General features: G+C 42.2%; 2 protein-coding genes across 3 annotated transcripts in view; one reads left to right on the plus strand and one right to left on the minus strand.

The window, feature by feature from the left end:
* The window catches only part of LOC148908899 (uncharacterized), an 83,596-nt gene extending 70,968 nt beyond the window's left edge, over window positions 1-12,628 (minus strand). The window contains exon 1 of the mRNA XM_089035285.1: window positions 12,134-12,628. Within this exon, the coding sequence (XP_088891411.1) occupies window positions 12,134-12,515 (382 nt within the window). The 5' untranslated portion in view covers window positions 12,516-12,628. The remainder of the gene's footprint in view (window positions 1-12,133) is intronic.
* LOC116295685 (intraflagellar transport protein 122 homolog) overlaps window positions 1-19,349 on the plus strand; it is a 110,527-nt gene that overhangs the window by 76,552 nt on the left and 14,626 nt on the right. For both annotated transcript variants that reach the window (XM_089035283.1, XM_089035282.1), the window contains exons 10-21: window positions 13,042-13,134; window positions 13,672-13,770; window positions 14,084-14,160; window positions 14,449-14,510; window positions 14,734-14,792; window positions 15,083-15,157; window positions 15,250-15,362; window positions 15,990-16,169; window positions 17,062-17,140; window positions 17,295-17,336; window positions 17,562-17,639; window positions 18,302-18,379. In XM_089035283.1, the coding sequence (XP_088891409.1) occupies window positions 13,042-13,134; window positions 13,672-13,770; window positions 14,084-14,160; window positions 14,449-14,510; window positions 14,734-14,792; window positions 15,083-15,157; window positions 15,250-15,362; window positions 15,990-16,169; window positions 17,062-17,140; window positions 17,295-17,336; window positions 17,562-17,639; window positions 18,302-18,379 (1,035 nt within the window). The remainder of the gene's footprint in view (window positions 1-13,041; window positions 13,135-13,671; window positions 13,771-14,083; window positions 14,161-14,448; window positions 14,511-14,733; window positions 14,793-15,082; window positions 15,158-15,249; window positions 15,363-15,989; window positions 16,170-17,061; window positions 17,141-17,294; window positions 17,337-17,561; window positions 17,640-18,301; window positions 18,380-19,349) is intronic.

The raw sequence follows: 19,349 nt of genomic DNA on the forward strand, positions 1-19,349 counted from the left end.
CGGCCAAGTCTTTATTGACTCTTTCGAGATGCTTCTGACCCCTGTTGTACTCTGCTTTAGCTCTTCTATCTTAAGTGCTGTGGTCTTTCAGGTCTTAGTCACCACGCCCATGACTCGTCCCCGCATCACACTTGCAGCAGCTTAGGCCATTTCAAGACGCGCTTATAAATCCTACCTAGGGCTTCTGCGACTTCCCCAGAATCCTTGCTGGTTATGGGTTTCGGCGTCCTTGTATCTGCTTGCGATATCGACTACGGTCAAAGCGTACCTATGGTCTTCTTTCTCACCTTATCGTGCGGTAAGAAAAGAAATCCGCCTGATGAACTTCATTGGGGGTATTTACGGTAAAGCTGGGCCTGGGAATGTACTAGGCACGGGAAGATAAACCTGCCAGAGGGTTTGTTTTTTCAACCAGTTCTAGGCCGTTCATCTGATACCCTGGCCGCGATCGCGAGTTTCTTGATAGCTGGACGCTCATTTCCAATAACCTTCCGGCCCATAGTAAATCCTTTTAGTTTGTCCTCTACGCGGCCCATTATATGAATTCCAAAACAAGATTGATCTTACGTCCGTTAAAATCCACCGGTCTTTCCGTCCACTTTAATGGTGGATGTTTATGCTTCTACCAAATTAGATAAGTCATAGCTCAAAGAAAGGGAGTGTATTCCACTGGGTCAAATGGATTACCTTGGGGCAGAAACTTGGACATAAGAGAAGACTTTTCTCCATTGTTGTAACTATGGACCAAGTCGCAATAGACTTCATAAGAGGATGCGACTTTCCATTTCACATCATATGTACTGCCGCTATTTATCGTGGTACTAGTAAGGCCCAGGAGTTTCTACCAATGAACTGTCCTTCAAATTAGCGCTTCCATTATTTTCTTAAATGTCATTTCATGGGGTAATCCTGTGGTAAGAGTATATCCATGCTTTGCTAGCTCCTTAGCCAGTGTTATAGGTGTGTATTGGGAATCTGGTATTTTTAGTTTGGCGGCATTGTCAACGACAAAGCCATCAATTAAATTATACCAAGAATTGTACAAAGAGCAACTAACCAACCGAACCCTTTCCGCGCGGATGGGAGGATTCAGATAAGTGGTAAAGTCATTCTTGTCGCTTTCCAAAAGACGATCATTATATTAGATACGCCAAGGCCACGCCTCCTGCCAGCCCTGCGACTCCTACGAAGACCAACTCACTATTTTTTTGTTTCTTAGAAGGCTGGTAGTAATTCTTAAAGTCAGGCTTCTTTAACGCCACTGTGGGGTGCGCTTGCGCATAAAGTTTGAAGGCGTAGTCTGTGTTTTCGAAGTTCTTATCCGCCTGCATTTTGTCTTGGTAATTCTTATCCAACCAATCCCTGTAGGCTTGTCTTTTTTTATTCCAAGCCGCCACGTCCCGCTGATATTTCTCCAGCGCTAAGTCGTGCCTTTTTCTTTCGGCGTTAGATTCTGCGTTTTTATCACCGCTAACTAATTTATCCAGATATCTACCACCATAATTAGCCCCTGTAAATGCTAAAGCTGCAATGACTCCACCTGCGACTAAGCTAACCATTATACATTAGGTAGGTACTTTTCCTTCCGTAGGTAATCCTTTACCATGATAGCCCCGCCTACGGCAGCGGTCATTTTAGCGAAATTAGCGAAGCTCTTGCTTGGGTCTTCAGTAAAGTCTTCTTTGAGCACTTTCTTACCTACCCAACCAATACCCGCAACAATAGAAGTAATGATAGCTGCTTCTTCAACAGTTTTCAACAACGCGGTCGACATTATATTACAAAGCGAGAAGGTTACTCCATTTCAGGGATCTTACTCTTTTTCGTCTCTACAGGTGCGTGATATGTTGCGGCCTCCCACTTTACTTTGGCTTCGTAGCCCGCCATTGTAAGTAAAGGCTGGCCTGCTGCTATAGCGACTCCTAACGCGCCAATGACGTACCCAGGATTGATAAAGGATTCCTCTTCCTCCACCTTTTCCTCCTTCTTTGCTTTGTTCTTTTTATTCATCTCCGCGAGCTTCTTTCCGGCAGCGACTCTGCCCGGAGATTTAGCCTTGGTAATCTTGGTATCTTCTACGGGAGGTTGTTCTTCGGTGTCACTCATCTTATATTAAGGGACTTGAAGGACTTGAGAATGACTTAAGGACGACTTGACTAAGTACTTGAGGTGACTTGACAACGACTTGACTAAGTACTTGAGAATGACTTAAGGACGACTTGACTAAGTACTTGAGGTGACTTGACAACGACTTGACTAAGTACTTGAGAATGACTTAAGGACGACTTGACTAAGTACTTGAGGTGACTTGACAACGACTTGACTAAGTACTTGAGAATGACTTAAGGACGACTTGACTAAGTACTTGAGGTGACTTGACAACGACTTGACTAGGTACTTGAGGCGACTTGATCAGGTACCTCAGCAAGTGCCGCCTGGAAGACCTTTTCGACTTCTCTGTCCTTCTTGAAGTCCTTCCAAGATGTTCCGAAGGAACCTAGTACCTCCTTCAAGTCGACATGCTGAGCTACGTGCAAAGCCGCAGAGGCGACTGCCATTAACTTACCGCACTTCAAAGACAACCACCCACAGGTTATCTTAAGTTCTTGGGATATGACATAGTCATCTCTTATGTCCTTCTGTAGTTGCTCCACGTCGTCTATGGGCAGCGCAAGTCCAAGCAATTTAGTCGCGAACTTAATGGCTGAGTATGCTACGGCGTCCGTGGTCTTACTTGCAAGGGCAGCCTCATACCTCTTATGGAACTTCTTGACTTCCTCTTCCGACAGCTTATTAACCTGTTCATGGGTAAGTTCCTTGCCTATCATTTCCTTACACTTCCCCGAGGAAACAAGGATGTTAAGTTGTTCCTTAAGGTTACTTTCGTCTAACTGTGTGGGGACTTCATCTATCAGCTGCTCAATGTCCATATACATTAGGAATCATAGATTCCAACCGTGTAGGGAAACCTCAAAGAGAAGATCATCTTGGAATGTTGATGCGTTTTTAAATGCCGCATGTATTCATGCAACTGTTCCTTGCTTATCTCACCACCGTAGTCGCTTAAGATGGTTTCCAGGTCAGACTTACTTGGAGTATAAAATACGACCAGGGAGCCTATGTTTTCCCTGAAGGGTTTAGAGACACTGGTAAGCTGCTGGGAAAGCAACCAAACGCTAATGTTGTCATGTCTGCCGCTAAAGGCGAGCTTCACTAATTCGGAGGTGCGCCTTTTTACGTCGTCCCCACAGGCAATGTCATCCAATATGAGGAGCGTCTGCGTATCTTTAGGGAATTGCTTATGCCAGAACTTCAAATGGCTGGATAACTCGTTAGGGTCTAAGATATCTACGAAGAAGTCGTCATCTTTCACTCCTATGCCTTCCCAGGTGCGGTTGTTCACGTAGGTGGGGCATAATAGCACGATGTAGTCAAAGCGGTATCTAAAGGATCCTAATAGCTGCTCCACGATGAACTGGGTCTTTCCGCAGCCGGTGGGTCCTACTATCAGAGCGTTACAAGGCATGTGATCTGGGTTCATATATAGATGGAACCAGTGGAAGCAGTAAGAAGGATTACCGCCGACGCAAAGGATAAAAGAGACACCATAGAAATGCAAAGGGAAGAGATAGACCGGTTAAAAGAGCGCGTACAGGAATTGTACGATGAAATGTGTGGTCTGAAGCGTGCAGAACGGTTTGGCGCGCTTTTGACAATGGCGGGCTGGGCTAAGGAGTCCATTAAGGACTTCATTCGATATCCCCCATAGATATATGGACTGCATTACGTGCGAACTACCTGCTGACTGCATCATCGTTACCCCTCCGACGCCTCGTAAGAAACACAGCTGCTGTCACTGTAATAAGGTATTCTCTGAAGAAGACTTCATTGGACATTGGTGTCCCGCGGATACTAAAGCACAAAGGACTTTAGACGACGTTCGAGAAGAGTAAGAGGTCGCAAAGAAGATCTTACTAAGCCCCAGCAAGAGGAATTAGCATAGGTCTTTCTTTTTTATTGTTATTTTGTTAAATGCTGCAAAGAGGTCTCAAGTAAGGACCTATTTTTTATTGTTATTTTGTTAAATCATCGTAATCGAAGAATGGTTAACATGATTATCTTTTTGCTGGCTTCAACAATGAGAAAGAATGATACCTCATCTTTTAATGGGGGCTTAACAAAATAACAAGAAATAATAGACCCTATCCTAAAACCCTCTTACAGGGTTTAACAATTTAACAATAAAAAATAAGGTATATATAATGAAGTGCGTGCAATGTGATAGAGCTTTTAGTAGCAAGCAGCGACTGCAATACCATCTTTCCAAGAAAGTCTGTCAGAAGACCATCGGCACTGTTTGCGGTGACTGCGGTAAGGAACTGTCCACAGTACAGGCCCTACGATATCACCGCGAGCATAGAGTCTGCCTTAAAGGTCATTGCCGCCGATGCGATGAACCCCTCTTCGAAGAAAACTGGCATAAGTACCGCTGCCGTCGCTATGACCTCACAGATGTGGTCTGCGAGACCCACGGCGATTTAGCAGAGCGATGTTGCCCCCTTGAAACCGGCCGGGTGCTCACGCGACGTAAGAAGGAGATCGACGAAGACTTCGTATGCTTCGACGACTATGAGGGTGTAAGGTGGGAGAATAGGGAACACTGGGATGGCATCTGCGACCGATGTGGCTGTATACGTAGCGGCCAACATATTTGGTGCTGCCTTTACGATGGCCCTAAGCCCTTAGATCATTATCTGTTGGTAAGAAAAGAGTGGAATCTACTTAAGGTATAATGTTACCTTACATCGCAGCGTTCCTAGGAGGTGTGACTATTACCTTATCAGCGTATGAAATGGCGGAAAAAATGAGGGCAGACACAGCAGATGACTACTTATCCGCCCATGAAGAGGATTAGTCGCACAACGGATTATCCTCCGCTCGACGTTCGATGTCAAACTTCCATCGGCCGTTTACCTTACCATGACTGCGTAGGTGTGTATATTCTTCACCCTGCAGTATGTATCTCACGCAGTCAGGCGCCCAAAGGCTGTATTCCTGACCGTCGCGTTCTAAGACCAACCTCAAACGGTCGATGTCTTCGAATGCGACGTAATTTTTTATTCGGTATGAAACGCCTTGCAGCAGATCTCGCCAGTATGTTTGTTTAAGAATCATTATACCTATGGAATATCTTAAGGTGCGTGCTTAAGGTGTTGGGGCCTTTGAAGGCCTTTACGCACCAAGGACAAGGGGTACGTACGTCGGCCATGTACTCGGCTATTTCCCTGGTCAGCATATCGTAATCATTGCTTACGATGGTCAGGTAACCATTCTCTTCGAATCTTTCTAACATCACCTTTTGTTTGTCGGACAGGACTCCGTTGCCTTTAGGTGTTTTCAGTTCGATGCACAGCCCATTATATTTTTTATGACTGTTGAGAATCAACAGGTCGGGTTGCCCTGCCTGGTAGCCCTTCTGCCAGCATTTAATGCGCTTATTTGAGGTGTCTTGCAGTTCTCCTAAGCCAGGGACTATGATTGCATATGGGTAGAACCTGCGAACGTTGTATACGACCCGATTATGTAGGTCAGACTCGGTCTCTATTTTAAACTTCATCTTATTTGGGCTATTGAAGCGCTTCTCCAGCTCGTAGTTACCATTCTTTCTAAGCGCAGGTAGGACTTCCTCGAAGACCCAGCTACGCAGCTCCACTGCTTTAGGTAGCTTGGAGCTAAATATCAACTCATACAGCCCAGGTTCCGAAATGAACACGGATTGTGGGTGGATAGTAGAAGGGGAACGGTTTGGGACCCCTTGCATGTCAACCCATCTTTTCTGGTACTTTTCAGAGACATGATCCCTGATGGCCTTCTTGGTGTTCTCATAATCTAACGCCGCAGCCACCTCCTTTGCTTTGAAATACAATTGGTCGCCTTGCACTAGGCATTGCAGTTTAGTTTCGTTGTTTTCAAATACGCGAAGCATTATATACCAACGATATTTTTTATCAAAAGGATGAGTCATCAATATGCAACGCTCTTTAGCTGATTCATTTCTACACTCAGTTGCGCGTCTGAGACTACGAAGATATATGCGTTGATCTTAGTAGTGTCGCTGGCGTCTTTGGTGCGCTTGATCTCCAACGTAATGCCGTCCTGGGTATTTACCAGCCGCAATCCCTGTCCATGTAGGTCTTCGTCGTTCGTCGTGCGCATGTCGATCCACAGCGCATACTTATCCTTAAAGAATTCCTCGGGGCTAATTTGGTCGCCAAACTTACGTGCGACTTCCCGGTACATATCCGCGGGCTTTATCCCTTGTGAGTAAACCTTATTAGGCACTCCGTTAATGCTAACGCCTACGTTAGTGATGTTAGGATTAAAGAATGCCTCGGAGTCACGCAATCCTGCCGTGTATGTCTTTGCGAACAGCAACATTATCCCTGTAAGGCTGCGCCTGGGAAGGTTAATGCTTTGGTTGATGACCTCTTCGACGTTATTTGTAAAGCTGAACGTCTTGTACATCACGACGTGATCGTAAAGGAAAGCCTTCCCGGAGCTGTATTCCATACCGGCGCTACGTGCTAAGTCTTCGCTGTATACCGTTTCGTACTGCAGCTCTAAGTTAGTAACGGAGTATGGGTGGACGGCTGCTGAACTTACGTCCTTTCCCTGTAGGATGTTCGTAGTGTCTGCTAGGGTTACTTCGAACTGCAGCTCGCTTAGCTGCCTTGGGTAGTATGCACCGTGGTTCGTGATAACTTCGAAATCTAATGGAACTACATGCTTAGTACCATAAGCCGTCTTTATTTCGTCTTCTCCTGAGGCGCCAGAGGTTGCGCTTCTTACCTTGCGTATGGCATCACTGGCGATTCCCTGCTCTATCCTTTGCGCGCGGTCAAATGCAGTCAACCATAAGTCTTTGTACGTGGTATACAAATCATACCTGTTCAAGTCCAGCAAGGATTCCCCGGCGAACTTTACGCGTATTTTGGAAACGAGGTTTCTACCCACGTTATTGACGACGTAACGCACGTCCGCAGTGTTTGGTTGTATTGCTAGGTCAAACCTTAGCGCCAGGGTGCCAGGAACCAACACTAGGTTATCCGTTAGGCGGGGCACGCCTACGTACAGGGTTTCCCCTGGCTTTGCGCTAGAAGGCGTAAAGGTGACCCGGTGAAAGGTGCGTTCTGCTTTCAGTCCGCCAACCTGCTTAGGTAATATGTTGGGGTTTAACTTTGAGCTTATCATATATAATGGAAGTAGAAGGAACGGATTTTGACCCCACCACCGAAGAAGGCCAAGTCGATATTAACGACGAAGAATACGACGCATGGACTAAAGGCGCGGATACCGAACCTCACATCTACGACATGGCCTTAATAAGTAGGTATGGTGATAGATGGAGAAGCTTCAAGGCCACCTTGAATCGCATGTGGCAATCGAGAAACCACGGCAGCCCCATCCCTGAGTACTTAGAGCTTCAAAACATAGGTGAGCAGGGGGCAACTGCGCGGGAGACTGTAGAGTGGGCAACTCGAGAGCTAGAGCAGCGCTACAGCAACTTCGATGCTGATGATGTAAAGCTCACGGAAAGGGGAAACAAAGTCCGCATAAGCGTTCAAGACATGAGATATCCCGACAAAAACCGCTGGACAACCCCACAAAACCTCTTCGATGAGGAGGGTAACGTTAGGGGTGACGTCTCGAGATTAAAAGGCTTTCAACTAGCTACCCGAAGCGCGTTAGAAAGGTTGGCAGCCTTGAACGACAGGGTTGCGTTAGAAAAACGCGCTGAGGGGTTGCAAGAAACGTTGGATGAAAGGGAGGAAGAATATATGAAGCAAAACCGACTACTTACTGATGCTCAAAAAAGACAACTTGACAGCAAGGACCAAACGATAGTGGAAATAATAGAACAAAGAAACGAGGCTCGACGCGAAAGAGACCAAGTCCAAAGAGCCTTCGATCTTGTCCTGCAAGACCTGGACATAAGCAATGAGGAAGGAAAAAACTTGCGTACCACCATATCCGGCTCTCTAGAGGAACGGCGGCAGTTAATTACACGAATAAAGACTATGGAAGAGCAAGTCAGACAAATGGACCAGGCTATTGAAGACCTGGAGGGACAAATAGAGCGGCAGCAAGAAGTAATCGAGGACCAAACTCGTACCGAGGAAGAAAGGGAAGCAGCTCAAAGGGAAGTGGAGGCCCTCGAAATACGCCTTGCGGAATTGCGGGCTCAAAAGGAAAACCTGGAAAAGGAGCTGGGGCTTACCACCAAGGAAAAGGTAAAAAGAGCCCTTTTGAAGTATGGCCTTCCGCTGGCATTCGCCGTCGCTATTTCGAGCGTAGTAGGAGTTATCCTATCCGCTCTTAAGGCTACAGGCGCGGGCGTAAAGAAATTAGGCAATGGACTAACGGACTTGGGAAAAAAGATGGCAGCCGGTCTTCCTGGGCTGCTGGGTTCAGTTGTTTCCTTGGCACTTAGGGCCGGCGGCGAACTGTTGAAGTTTGTAGGGAATAACATCTGGATCTTGGTCGTCGCTATTGGGGTGGTCCTCCTGAAGAAGATGAAGGCTTGATCTTCTCATCGGGCGGTGCCCTGCTTTGAGGATAATGAAAGACGGTATTAGCACCGCCCTGGTAATTTGGAACCAACGGCAACACACTCATGGTAGAAATGGGCTTATGACTCCAGGCTGCATTAGCGGGCCTGCGACCTATGCGATTTATCCCAAACTTGCCGTCATCAGAAGTGACTTGCAACTTAGCATATTTACAATTGGCTAGCATATGAAAAGTTACTGGCGTTAGGTCTTCAGAGGACCTAGTGTAGGGCTCCATCGAAAAATGGGTAACTTTCCTGGTGTTCGTTGAAGTTCGATAAGGAAGCAGGGGCTTATTATTCTCATCGATAAGCCTAAACCCCACATTCGCATGCGTATTTGCATTAATGCTAATAGTGCAAATGACCAATGCAGTGCCCCCAACCTCAACCCACAGTCCAACGTCATGCCAAGCGCCGTTGTCATATCCCTCTTCATCTAAGCGGTGGGTATAACGCGTTTCCCTCACGTATGGATTCATATATTACAGGGAACAAGTTCCCTTCTAGAGGCTCATTACCGTCAAAGTGCTGATGGTCATGTGGTTATAGACAGTATTCCTTTGATTTTCTATGCTATTTATGCAAACACTCCCGGTGTCATCTACTCTTATCTGCAGCTTTACCTTTCCGTGGCAATCAGCAACCATGTGGAAAGTCCAAACGGAAAGATTCTCGGCGCTATTCGTTGGCGGCTCTACTGAGAAATGCGTGGGCTCTCTGTTGTTCGTCTTCGCGCGCATGGGTTGCAATACTCCATTGTCGTCACAGAAACGAAATCCTACATTCGCACTGCTAACGGCCCCCAAAGAAATGCTGCATAATATCAATTTCTTTCCTGAGTAATTCAAATTCACGGACATGCCCGTGACATCAACCCAAGATGCCTGGGTGTATTTTTTCTCGCCTGTGTAAGTCGTATAAACACAATCTACTCCAGTTACGTAGGGGTTGTTCATCGCCATATATAATAGCTTAGACCAACGCTTGCAGCTGCTACGCCGGCCTTTAGTAAGTTATGGTCATATTCCTCGGGTATCGTAGGCAGGACCTTCTTTTGGGGCTTCTTCTTTGGTTCGGGTTTTTCTGCGTGTTCCTTTTTTGGCTTCTCCACGAAGTGAGGAATGTTCCTAAGAGTGTCAGAGTTCACGTCATTCACCCCAAACTTCATATCCTTAGTAGCTCGTTGAAGTTTGTTGTTGTATCCTACTACAGAACCAGTATTTATAGATAAATTACTAGGCATTAACCAACAACCAGGGGCTACTGCATAGTCCAACCTCGCCTTAGAATTTTGTATAGCTAGTTGGTAACGCTGTACGCCCTTGCTAATGTCGCCCTCCAAGATTGAACTTTCGAATAAGATCAAGGCTTCGGCTCGCGTTTCTTCTGCGGCGCCAGTATTTCCAATTATGCTAGATCGGGTGTTTACCTGGGCTCCAAGGATAGAATACACGTAAGCTTCTATGCTGCGGTTTAAACGGGCAAGGCCGGCTTTGGTTAGTCCTTTACCTTCTGGGGGTATGAAATTAAGATATTGCTTTGTTTGCTCGTCGTTGGTAATTTTGATAATCAGTGGATTAGCCCCTGCATACTTACCGCCCTCGTCTTTGAACAAAGGTCCGTCTCTAACTTCCTTAGTGGTCTTAGCGTTTGGTTCAAAGAAGGTGCTACTGTCGTGAGTTTCTTTGTGATATCCCGTGTTCCATCGTAGATTCAACGCATGAACTTCCTTATCACTTAGCACATGCCCACCAATCCCCCAATAAGCCCAAATATGTCCCAAACCATTGTTAGCACCGGTAGTGCATCTAAAATCCTTCCCTACAACGTCAAACTCCTTACAAAGTCTGTCATAAGCCGGCACGCTGTATTTATTATCTCTTGGATAAAACGTGGCATCTCCCGGCAGCGCAGTAACGCCCATCTCATGTAGTATTCTCCTAACCGTGAAGTGAAAATGAAACATAAATATTGAATTCTTCATCAAGCTTGCGCTTACACCACAGCCGCTAGTGGCACACCAAACTGCAAAGTTTAGTTGCTGCGGCCAATAACGCATGTTAGGACCACTTAACCATTCATGAGATTCCTTAGCGGTGGTATGAATAATGGGTACGTCTTTGAAGATATCCCGCACCTTTAACGGAAAGGAATGCTTGTTAGAAATCCGCATGTTCAGCGTTAGGTCCAAGCTTGGGTGTTTATCAAATGAAACTGCGGGTATCGGATAAGTACTGGTACCAAGCAATAATTCCTTTGACCAACTGGGTTCAACATGCGTTGGCGCTGGCGTTGGCTTATGCATTGGCGAATGCTTCAGTTGATCGTCTATTTGATTAACCAGCGTAGGCTTCAAATCCTCGTTGCTGTACATCCTAGAGCCGTTATAGTAAATACCATCGGGTCTTCTTTCGAACTTACTGGGGTCTGCATGTGGAAACATCTTCCTAAATGCTCTCCAATTCCAGTAATCCCGGTTGTCGTGATGTGGCTGCTCCTCAATATCATTCCCAAAAGCGTCGTACATTAGTATATATAATGGATGTTATACCATCAGCGCCTCCACTTTATCCTGAACTTCCTAAGGAACCTAACGAATTAAACGCTGAAAACTTTCGTCTGAATAAAGCGAACTTAATCCTGGCTTACTTGGAAGGGCAGACAAAACACTATGAAAAAGTTAGAAAAAAGTACGTCAGAGCCCGGAGTACGCTACATAAGATTTCGATAACTTCAGGGTCCATATCTGTTGTGTTAACGGGCTCCGGCGTTGCTACTTCGCTTACTGGACCCGGAATAGTCGTTGGCGTTCCTTTGGCCAGCGTTGGGGCAGCCTGTGGTATTATTTCGGCTGTTGCTACGGGCATTATGAAACAGTTGTCAAGCAAAATATCAAAACACGACACGACAATAGCTCTGTCAAGGGCTAAAGTAAATACGATCACTGACCTTGTCTCAAAGGCTTTGCGTGACAGAAAGATAGACGACGTAGAATTCTCGCTTATCTTAGCCGAAGAGGAAAAGTACGAGAAATTAAAGACGGACATAAGGAATAAAAAAACAGTCGTAAGAGATCTTTCCGAGGAATCTCGCAAAAAGATCTACCAGGAGGCAAAAGAAGAGCTTCAAAGAAAGCTTGCTCAGTAAACATCTGCTTTGAAAAAAGCAAGACAGGATTCTATTTGCATATTGAACGCCGGCTGTCTGGTTCATATGCAAATTAATTTCACAAATCTATTTCACAAATGTGAAACGTTTTCACAAATGTGAAAGAAAATTGTGAAGGTTTTGATTGGCTGAAAACATATGACGTAATCGTTCACTATCTTCTTGGAATCCATCCTAACAGGGGGTGGTTGGGGTCTATCTTGTAAAATATTTCGTAAATTACGTCAGGGTAATAAGGAATATTCTTATCCAGCCGACAAAACATCCACTCGGCTTTTGTCATATCAGAAACCTCGGGAATACACTTACCGGTAATTTCAGACAAAAGATAGGGAATAGCTTTGTAATATTTACCTAGTTTTAATTTTTTCAATGTCTTCCGTAGACTTTGTGGGGTTGGCTCTTCTAAATGGTCTATGATTTTCTTCTTTACTTCGTTGTCTAAATATACCGGTCGATAACCTTGGATATGACTCATCCAGTCCCTAAAGTATTTTATTCTTTTGTATGGCGTCTTCTTACGACCTCCGTTGGAATAATATTGTTCCCTGGTAGCACAAGGCACGGCATTACGAATATTTTTACCGCACTCGTAACACTGTGCTGACGTGTCGTCTTCTATTTGCATTTTCTTACCACAACAAATATACTTATTTGGTTTAGTAGGTACAAACTTGGGTTTCAAGCACTTTACACAGAAATCATAAACAAACTCTTTACAATCTTCGCACTCCATATATAGACTAACATATTTGCGCTGTTGCCCCCAACCACACTTGGAGTGGGTTGTTTCCGTAGGTGGATTTTTGACACGGGTCTTGCCCGTGTTGAGATTGCGCTGGAACCCCCATTCCCTATACTACTCCTTTGCCATTCTCTCAAGTATTTTTTTTCTTTTTGCAAAAATTTTGAGACACAGGGTTCATGCTACTCCTTAAACTTCTTGAAAACTCCTTAAATTTAATTCAAATTTTGAAGGGCGCTTGAAAAGCTCTTGTTTTTTATGATTTTAGCAAAACTCCTTGAATGTTTGCTTTGATCATTACTTGCATGGTTCTGAAATAGATCTAGTCGGAAAGATTGGAAAATCTGAAAGTCAGCCATGTGCAAACACCGCGTAAAACCTTGGCATTAGCTGAACATACTCCTTGAAAATTCTTTTTTGGGTCCTTGTATACTCCTTGAATAGTCCTTGAATTTTAAGTGGTTACCTCAGCACGAACCCTGGAGACTATAATTATAATAATTTATGTTTATTACAGGCTGGTAAAGACCGTCACCTTGGTTACGATCCCTGTTCATTGGGCTACTTTTCAAAAGGAGAATACCTTATAATGGGAGGTTCAGACAGGCAGGTAACTAATGATATACCTCAGGTATATATTTATAATACTGTTAGTATTTGTGAATATCAATTTAGACAATGACATGAGGCAAAGACAAAGTCTGAGTAAATGAGTCTCTGTAATCAAGAAATGGGAAGCATGGGTAGCGTAGCAATGAGAGCACTCGCCTCTCACTAATGCAACTCGGGTTCGAATCCCGACGAGCTCGGTGTTGTATGTGAGTAGAGTTGTTTGTTGGTCCTCTCCTGTGCTTTGAGGGTTTTCTGGGTTCTCCGGTTTTCCTCCCTCCTCAAAAATCAACTTCTAAATTCCATTTGGAATCTAGTGGAAGAAGAGCCACTCATTTCTGGTATGTATGTTTGATGTTTTTAATCCAAGCTATCAGGCCCCTTTGCCCACCGTCAGGGATTTAATATTATTTTTGATTGAAATTTTTTTTTGTTTGCCTTGCACTATTTTTCATGGTTCTGTTTTATCGAACGCCTTATGCTACAGTAGCTAATATTTACTAGTTAGCTTATAAAAATCTACATTTTTTTGTTTAAGTGTTCATTACATACCAAAGAAGGTGTCAAGCTGACCACTATTGGTGAACAAAAAAGCTGGGTTTGGTGTTGTAAAGTTAGACCAGACGCTAACTTTGTGGTAAGATGGCTTTTTATTGTCTTCTTTAATAATTGCATAGCCTGCGTCACATCCGGAATTTTCTTCGTAAATACTGTCTGCGAAACATCGCCAGAAAGCTTGTTCTGGACCCCCCGCAAATTGCGCGATTATGTATAATAGATTCTGATTGGCTGTTGGCCATTGCTCATTTTAACGTGAGGTGGGGGTCCAGAACAAGCTTTCTGGCGATGCTTAGCAGACGGTATTTACGAAGAAAATTCCGGATGTGACGCAGGCTATAATTGCACAGATTTATAATAATTATTATACGCATTTCATCTTTCTTTTTCAGGCTCTTGGGTGTCAAGATGGGACCATTGCTTATTACCAGCTTATTTTTAGTACTGTTCATGGACTTTATAAAGACAGGTACAGTGCTATGGCTTATTACATCTTCAGGCAATAAACTTAATCAGTTGATTATTGGATGGATGAAGGGAGGGAGGGAGGAAAGTATGCGTAGATGGATGGATGGATAGTGGGAGAACAGGATTGGAAGAAAGGGTGGATGAATACAGATGATGGGAGAGATGAAGGGAAGGATTGATGAATGGATAATTGGAAGAAGTGATGGAGGGAAGTGTGTTGGATGGATAATGGGAGAAAAGGAAGATGGATAAAGGTATATTTTGCTGAGGGATTTGTGTTTCTCTTTAGATATGCATACAGAGACAACATGACAGATGTAATTATTCAACATTTAACTACAGAACAAAAAGGTATATTTATTTCTATTGATCATAAACTTAATATTAGTGTCAATTAGCATTTAATTTGTATTTTTCTTTGAAGAATTAGTAATGATAATATACATAGTATTTATTGTGCGCATATAAAGGATACCAGGCTGGCAGAACGTGAGAAATTTTTAGGAGAATTTGTTTTCCCACTATGAAAAGATTATAATTTATTAATTTTAGTCTCTTTACATTGTTTTTGCAGTACGGATCAAGTGTAGAGATCTTGTTAAAAAGATTGCAATCTACAAGCACAGACTGGCTGTAAGTTATGCCAATAAAATTTAGTAACATTGAATAAATAATTTTACTGTAGAATAATCTTACTATATAATTTTACTCCCGGTCTTGGAATATGCTGAATAGAGAGCGGTATTCAGTATTCAAGTTATTTTTTGAAATGTCCTCAATTTTCAAAAGAGGAGGGGGTGGGGGGGGGGGGGGGGGGGGGGAGGAAGAGAGGTGCAGGTACTGTACTGTCCCTTCTATACTCACTAGATCTACCACTTCGCATCAATAATCATTACAAATGATTTTTGTTATTGTATTTATAGGTTCAACTTCCTGACAAAGTTGTTATTTATGAGCTGAATACAGATGACTCTTCAGACATGCACTACAGAGTCAAGGTCAGTGTGATAGCTACTAGTCTTGTAGCACAAAGACAAGCCTGGTTAAAAATGGTACCCCCTAATGATGTTTTTTTTTTGATCATTTACAGGAAAAAATAGAAAAAACACTTGAATGCAACTTGTTGGTTGTTTGTGCCAATCATATTATTCTTTGTCAAGAGAAGAAGCTGCAGTGCTTGTCGTTCACTGGAAACAAAGAAAGGTGCTAAAGATTTGGAATTTAAATAGGCCTTTTCTAAAATAGCAAACATGGTGCCTTATGGTCTAGTTTCATCATCCATCATTATTCATCATTCCATATATGGTGTTGTTTGTACCCAAGCTAGACCATAATGCATCCTGTTTATCAAACTCAGAATAGGCCTTTGAGTGACACTTCAACTCTATAATTTGTGTAGAAGCACGACATTGTTTAAAATGTTCCTTTGAATGAGTATACATGTACATCTTGGTAAGGCAGTATAACCCTACATGATGGAAACCCCTACCACATAAGGAGGTCACATACAGGTGTTCTTCGGATACCACCCATCTAATGACCTATGGTCCTATTTCACATACAAACAGACACCAACAACCTACAGACACCTTCAAAAAAACTTCCTGATGCTCTTCTGAAAACACCCTACCAAAAACCTTTTCAGATTGATATTTATTTTCATTTTCATCACTTATTACATGAATAAATCAAAAGATGAAGAAAACATAAATTAATAGAAATTAGGTGTTAGTATACCTGAAATAGTTTTTAGACTAATCAAAGTCAGGTACCCTAAATTCTATTCGTTACCCAGGCTCAGCATGTCTAATTAGTGGTTATATTTTCTAGGGAGTGGGTTATGGAATCTCTGATCAGGTATATCAAGGTTATTGGAGGTCCTGTCGGCAGAGAGGGTTTGTTAGTTGGGCTCAAGAGTGGACAAATTATGAAGATATTTGTCAACAATCCTTTTCCTGTTCAGCTGCTAAAGCAAGAGACTAGTGTACGATGTCTTGATCTTTGTGCAAAGTAAGTGAACTGTGTTATAGCTTTAGGGTCTGTTATCTAGCTAACCTTTCAAATATTATAGATACAGTACCCTGAAACAGTTTCTGGGATGATCAAAGTCAGGGCATGGCTAATTCACAGATTGAACCCTGAAACAACCTCTGGGCTGATCTAAGTCAGGGCATGGATAACTCACAGATTGAACCCTGAAACAACCTCTGGGCTGATCAAAGTCAGGGCACTGGCTAATTCACAGATTGAACCCTGAAACAGTTTCTGGGATGATCAAAGTCAGGGCATTGGCTAATTCACAGATTGAACCCTGAAACAGTCTCTGGGTTGATCAAAGTCAGGGCATGGCTAATTCACAGATTGAACCCTGAAACAGTCTCTGGGTTGATCAAAGTCAGGGCACTGGCTAATTCACAGATTGAACCCTGAAACAGTTTCTGGGATGATCAAAGTCAGGGCATTGGCTAATTCACAGATAGAACCCTGAAACAGTCTCTGGGTTGATCAAAGTCAGGGCATTGGCTAATTCACAGATTGAACCCTGAAACAGTCTCTGGGTTGATCAAAGTCAGGGCATGGCTAATTCACAGATTGAACCCTGAAACAGTCTCTGGGTTGATCAAAGTCATGGCATGGCTAACTAACTAACAGATTGGAATTTAATGTTAAGTTTTGTGGAGGGAGGCAAACAGGAGAACCTGGATAAAAGCCCTTGCATCAAGGTATAGAGCCTTAAGGTTACTATCAACCTTTGCATGGTTAACTCACTCAGGTACAAACTTAACCTGCATGTGATGCCTAGTTTGGGAATGGAAACCCGAGACTCTAGAGGTGAGAAGCAAGAGCTTTATATGACCATTGATTCCATTATTTTGATTATTTGATCTTTTTGTTCATTTAGTCGTGTCAAACTTGCTGTAGTAGATGAGAACAGTACATGTCTAGTTTATGACATCAACACGGCAGAACTGCTTTTTCAGGTAATTGACTCTGAACATATGCAATCATATGGATAAATTTTATACAAATTTAGCATATTAAAATGTTGTGTTATACCGGCTGAACTCAGTGTAAGTAGAGCATGACCTGTGATTTCAAATTTTAACAGCATTTCTATCGTATTTATTTAAACAGGAACCCAATGCTAACAGTGTTGCATGGAACACACACAATGCAGTAAGTTGAAAAAGTACTTTTCAGTGTAACCCATTGGTTACACATTGGACTGTGTGCATAACGTTAATACAACACCATCCTATTGGTTGTTTGTAATCATAACTTCATTCTGCTTTAATATGTGATAAAATTTAGCAAAAGGTTTTTAGTTTGTTATTAATAGCTTTCTATGTTATAAGTAAGCCATAAATGATTATTAAATGTGCCTATCATGCTTTGTTTTAGGACATGCTGTGTTTCTCAGGTGGTGGTATGTTGAATATCAAAGCAAGCAGCTTCCCTGTTCATCAGCAGAAACTTCAGGTAGGTTACAAAGCTGTTTATCTAGTCATACACCTTTCTCATAAATGGCCACCAAATGCGGTTGGGACTACCAATTGAATAGAAGTGAGGTCAGAATGGCCTCATTAGTAAACAAAGTCTACTCGGTACGATCTTTTGTGTCAAAGTCATTCACCCTTACTTCAAGAGATGCTCAAAAGAACTTGAATTGGTGAGGTGAATGATTATTGTCATAGTAAAAAAGAAGTTAGAAAATTCTAAAACGATTTCTAGGTTTTTTAATTTTTATTCTTGACCTTTGTAATAATTGGGCCTGTGTCCTATCTATTGGTCAAACCCTTAATTCAGCGTAGTATGTGTATTTTATATATTATTTGGCCGTTTAAGAATGTATTTTGTGTTTTGTAAAATGTATATTATTTTATGCTTTTGATTTTTGCATGGATTAGAAATTCTGTTGTATCTAACCTACCACTCCGAGCAGCCAGTTCTCAAATGGTATGTGTCAGATCTTTAGAGCTGGTTAGTCATGGTCTCAAAACTAATGAGAACTGACGCCTACCATTTGAGAACTGGCCGCTTAGACTGGTTAGTTCGACTTAATGGAAAGTGCCCTAAGTCACCTTGGTGCAGTAGATTTAAGATATTGTTATTCATTCAATATTATATTGTTTTGTCATCAGGGATTTGTTGTGGGGTTCAGTGGATCCAAGATCTTTTGTCTTCATGTCTATACTATGTCTGCAGTAGAAGTACCACAGGTAACCCAATTATACCTTAACATTTGATTATTTGACATATTGTGGTTGATAGGGTGTTGGTGAGACAACTGTCTTGGATGCTGTTAGGTTACATTAATAAGTTAATGATACGCTATTGGGCAATACCCTACAGGCACTGATTTTGGGGTCATGTTGTTTACCATTACTATTACTAACTCTAGATATGATGCTCACACTTCTCCCTTATTTTTTCAACATAACTTATTAAAACTGCAAAATATTCACTCTCTTCAGTTAGGGCTGTTTATGTATTCAATAGAAAATAAAATTTTGCCTAACTCCTTTCAAAAAAATTTGTAAAAAAACTCCCAAATCCACAATTATCCAACTAGACAGTCAAATAATTATAGACCTGCTTTCTGTAGAACCAATATTAAACAATTCATAGTAATAAGTCAAGGGCCAAAACTGTGGAACATGCTACCCAATCACATTAGGTCAGCAAGTTCAAAATCTATTTTCAAAATTACACTAAAAAAGCATCTCATCAGCTGTTATGTCTAAACACTGATCTTTACGTGCTTATTAATTTAATCTATCAATTGAGTTTAATATCTGTATTTTTTTAAAAATTAAATTGTAAATGAACTCTTTATAATTACTGATCATTGTAAATTAATACTTTCTAACTTTAACTTCATGTGCATATGTATGTACTAATATGTATTTATTTCTATATATTCATTTTTTATATATGACAATATACACCTTCATGCCTCATCAAATAATTATATCTAAATTACCCAAGCTTATATAAGACACCTCAAGAATATAAGCCTATGGTTTCTTCTTTAGGTGTCTTCCTTCTGGATATATATACATTCAATTATAAAATCTGCAATCGCTATTTCTTTTATTACATATTTGTACAATTATTGTTAATAGAATTTTGAATACTTGTTACTATATTTCCAGAAAGGTAGATTGAATAAACTGATTGATTGATTGA

Source organism: Actinia tenebrosa, unplaced genomic scaffold, assembly GCF_029948245.1.
Source record: "Actinia tenebrosa isolate PJP-AT-01 unplaced genomic scaffold, QUT_ActTen_1.0 PGA_scaffold3__52_contigs__length_22856419, whole genome shotgun sequence".
NCBI lineage: Eukaryota > Metazoa > Cnidaria > Anthozoa > Actiniaria > Actiniidae > Actinia > Actinia tenebrosa.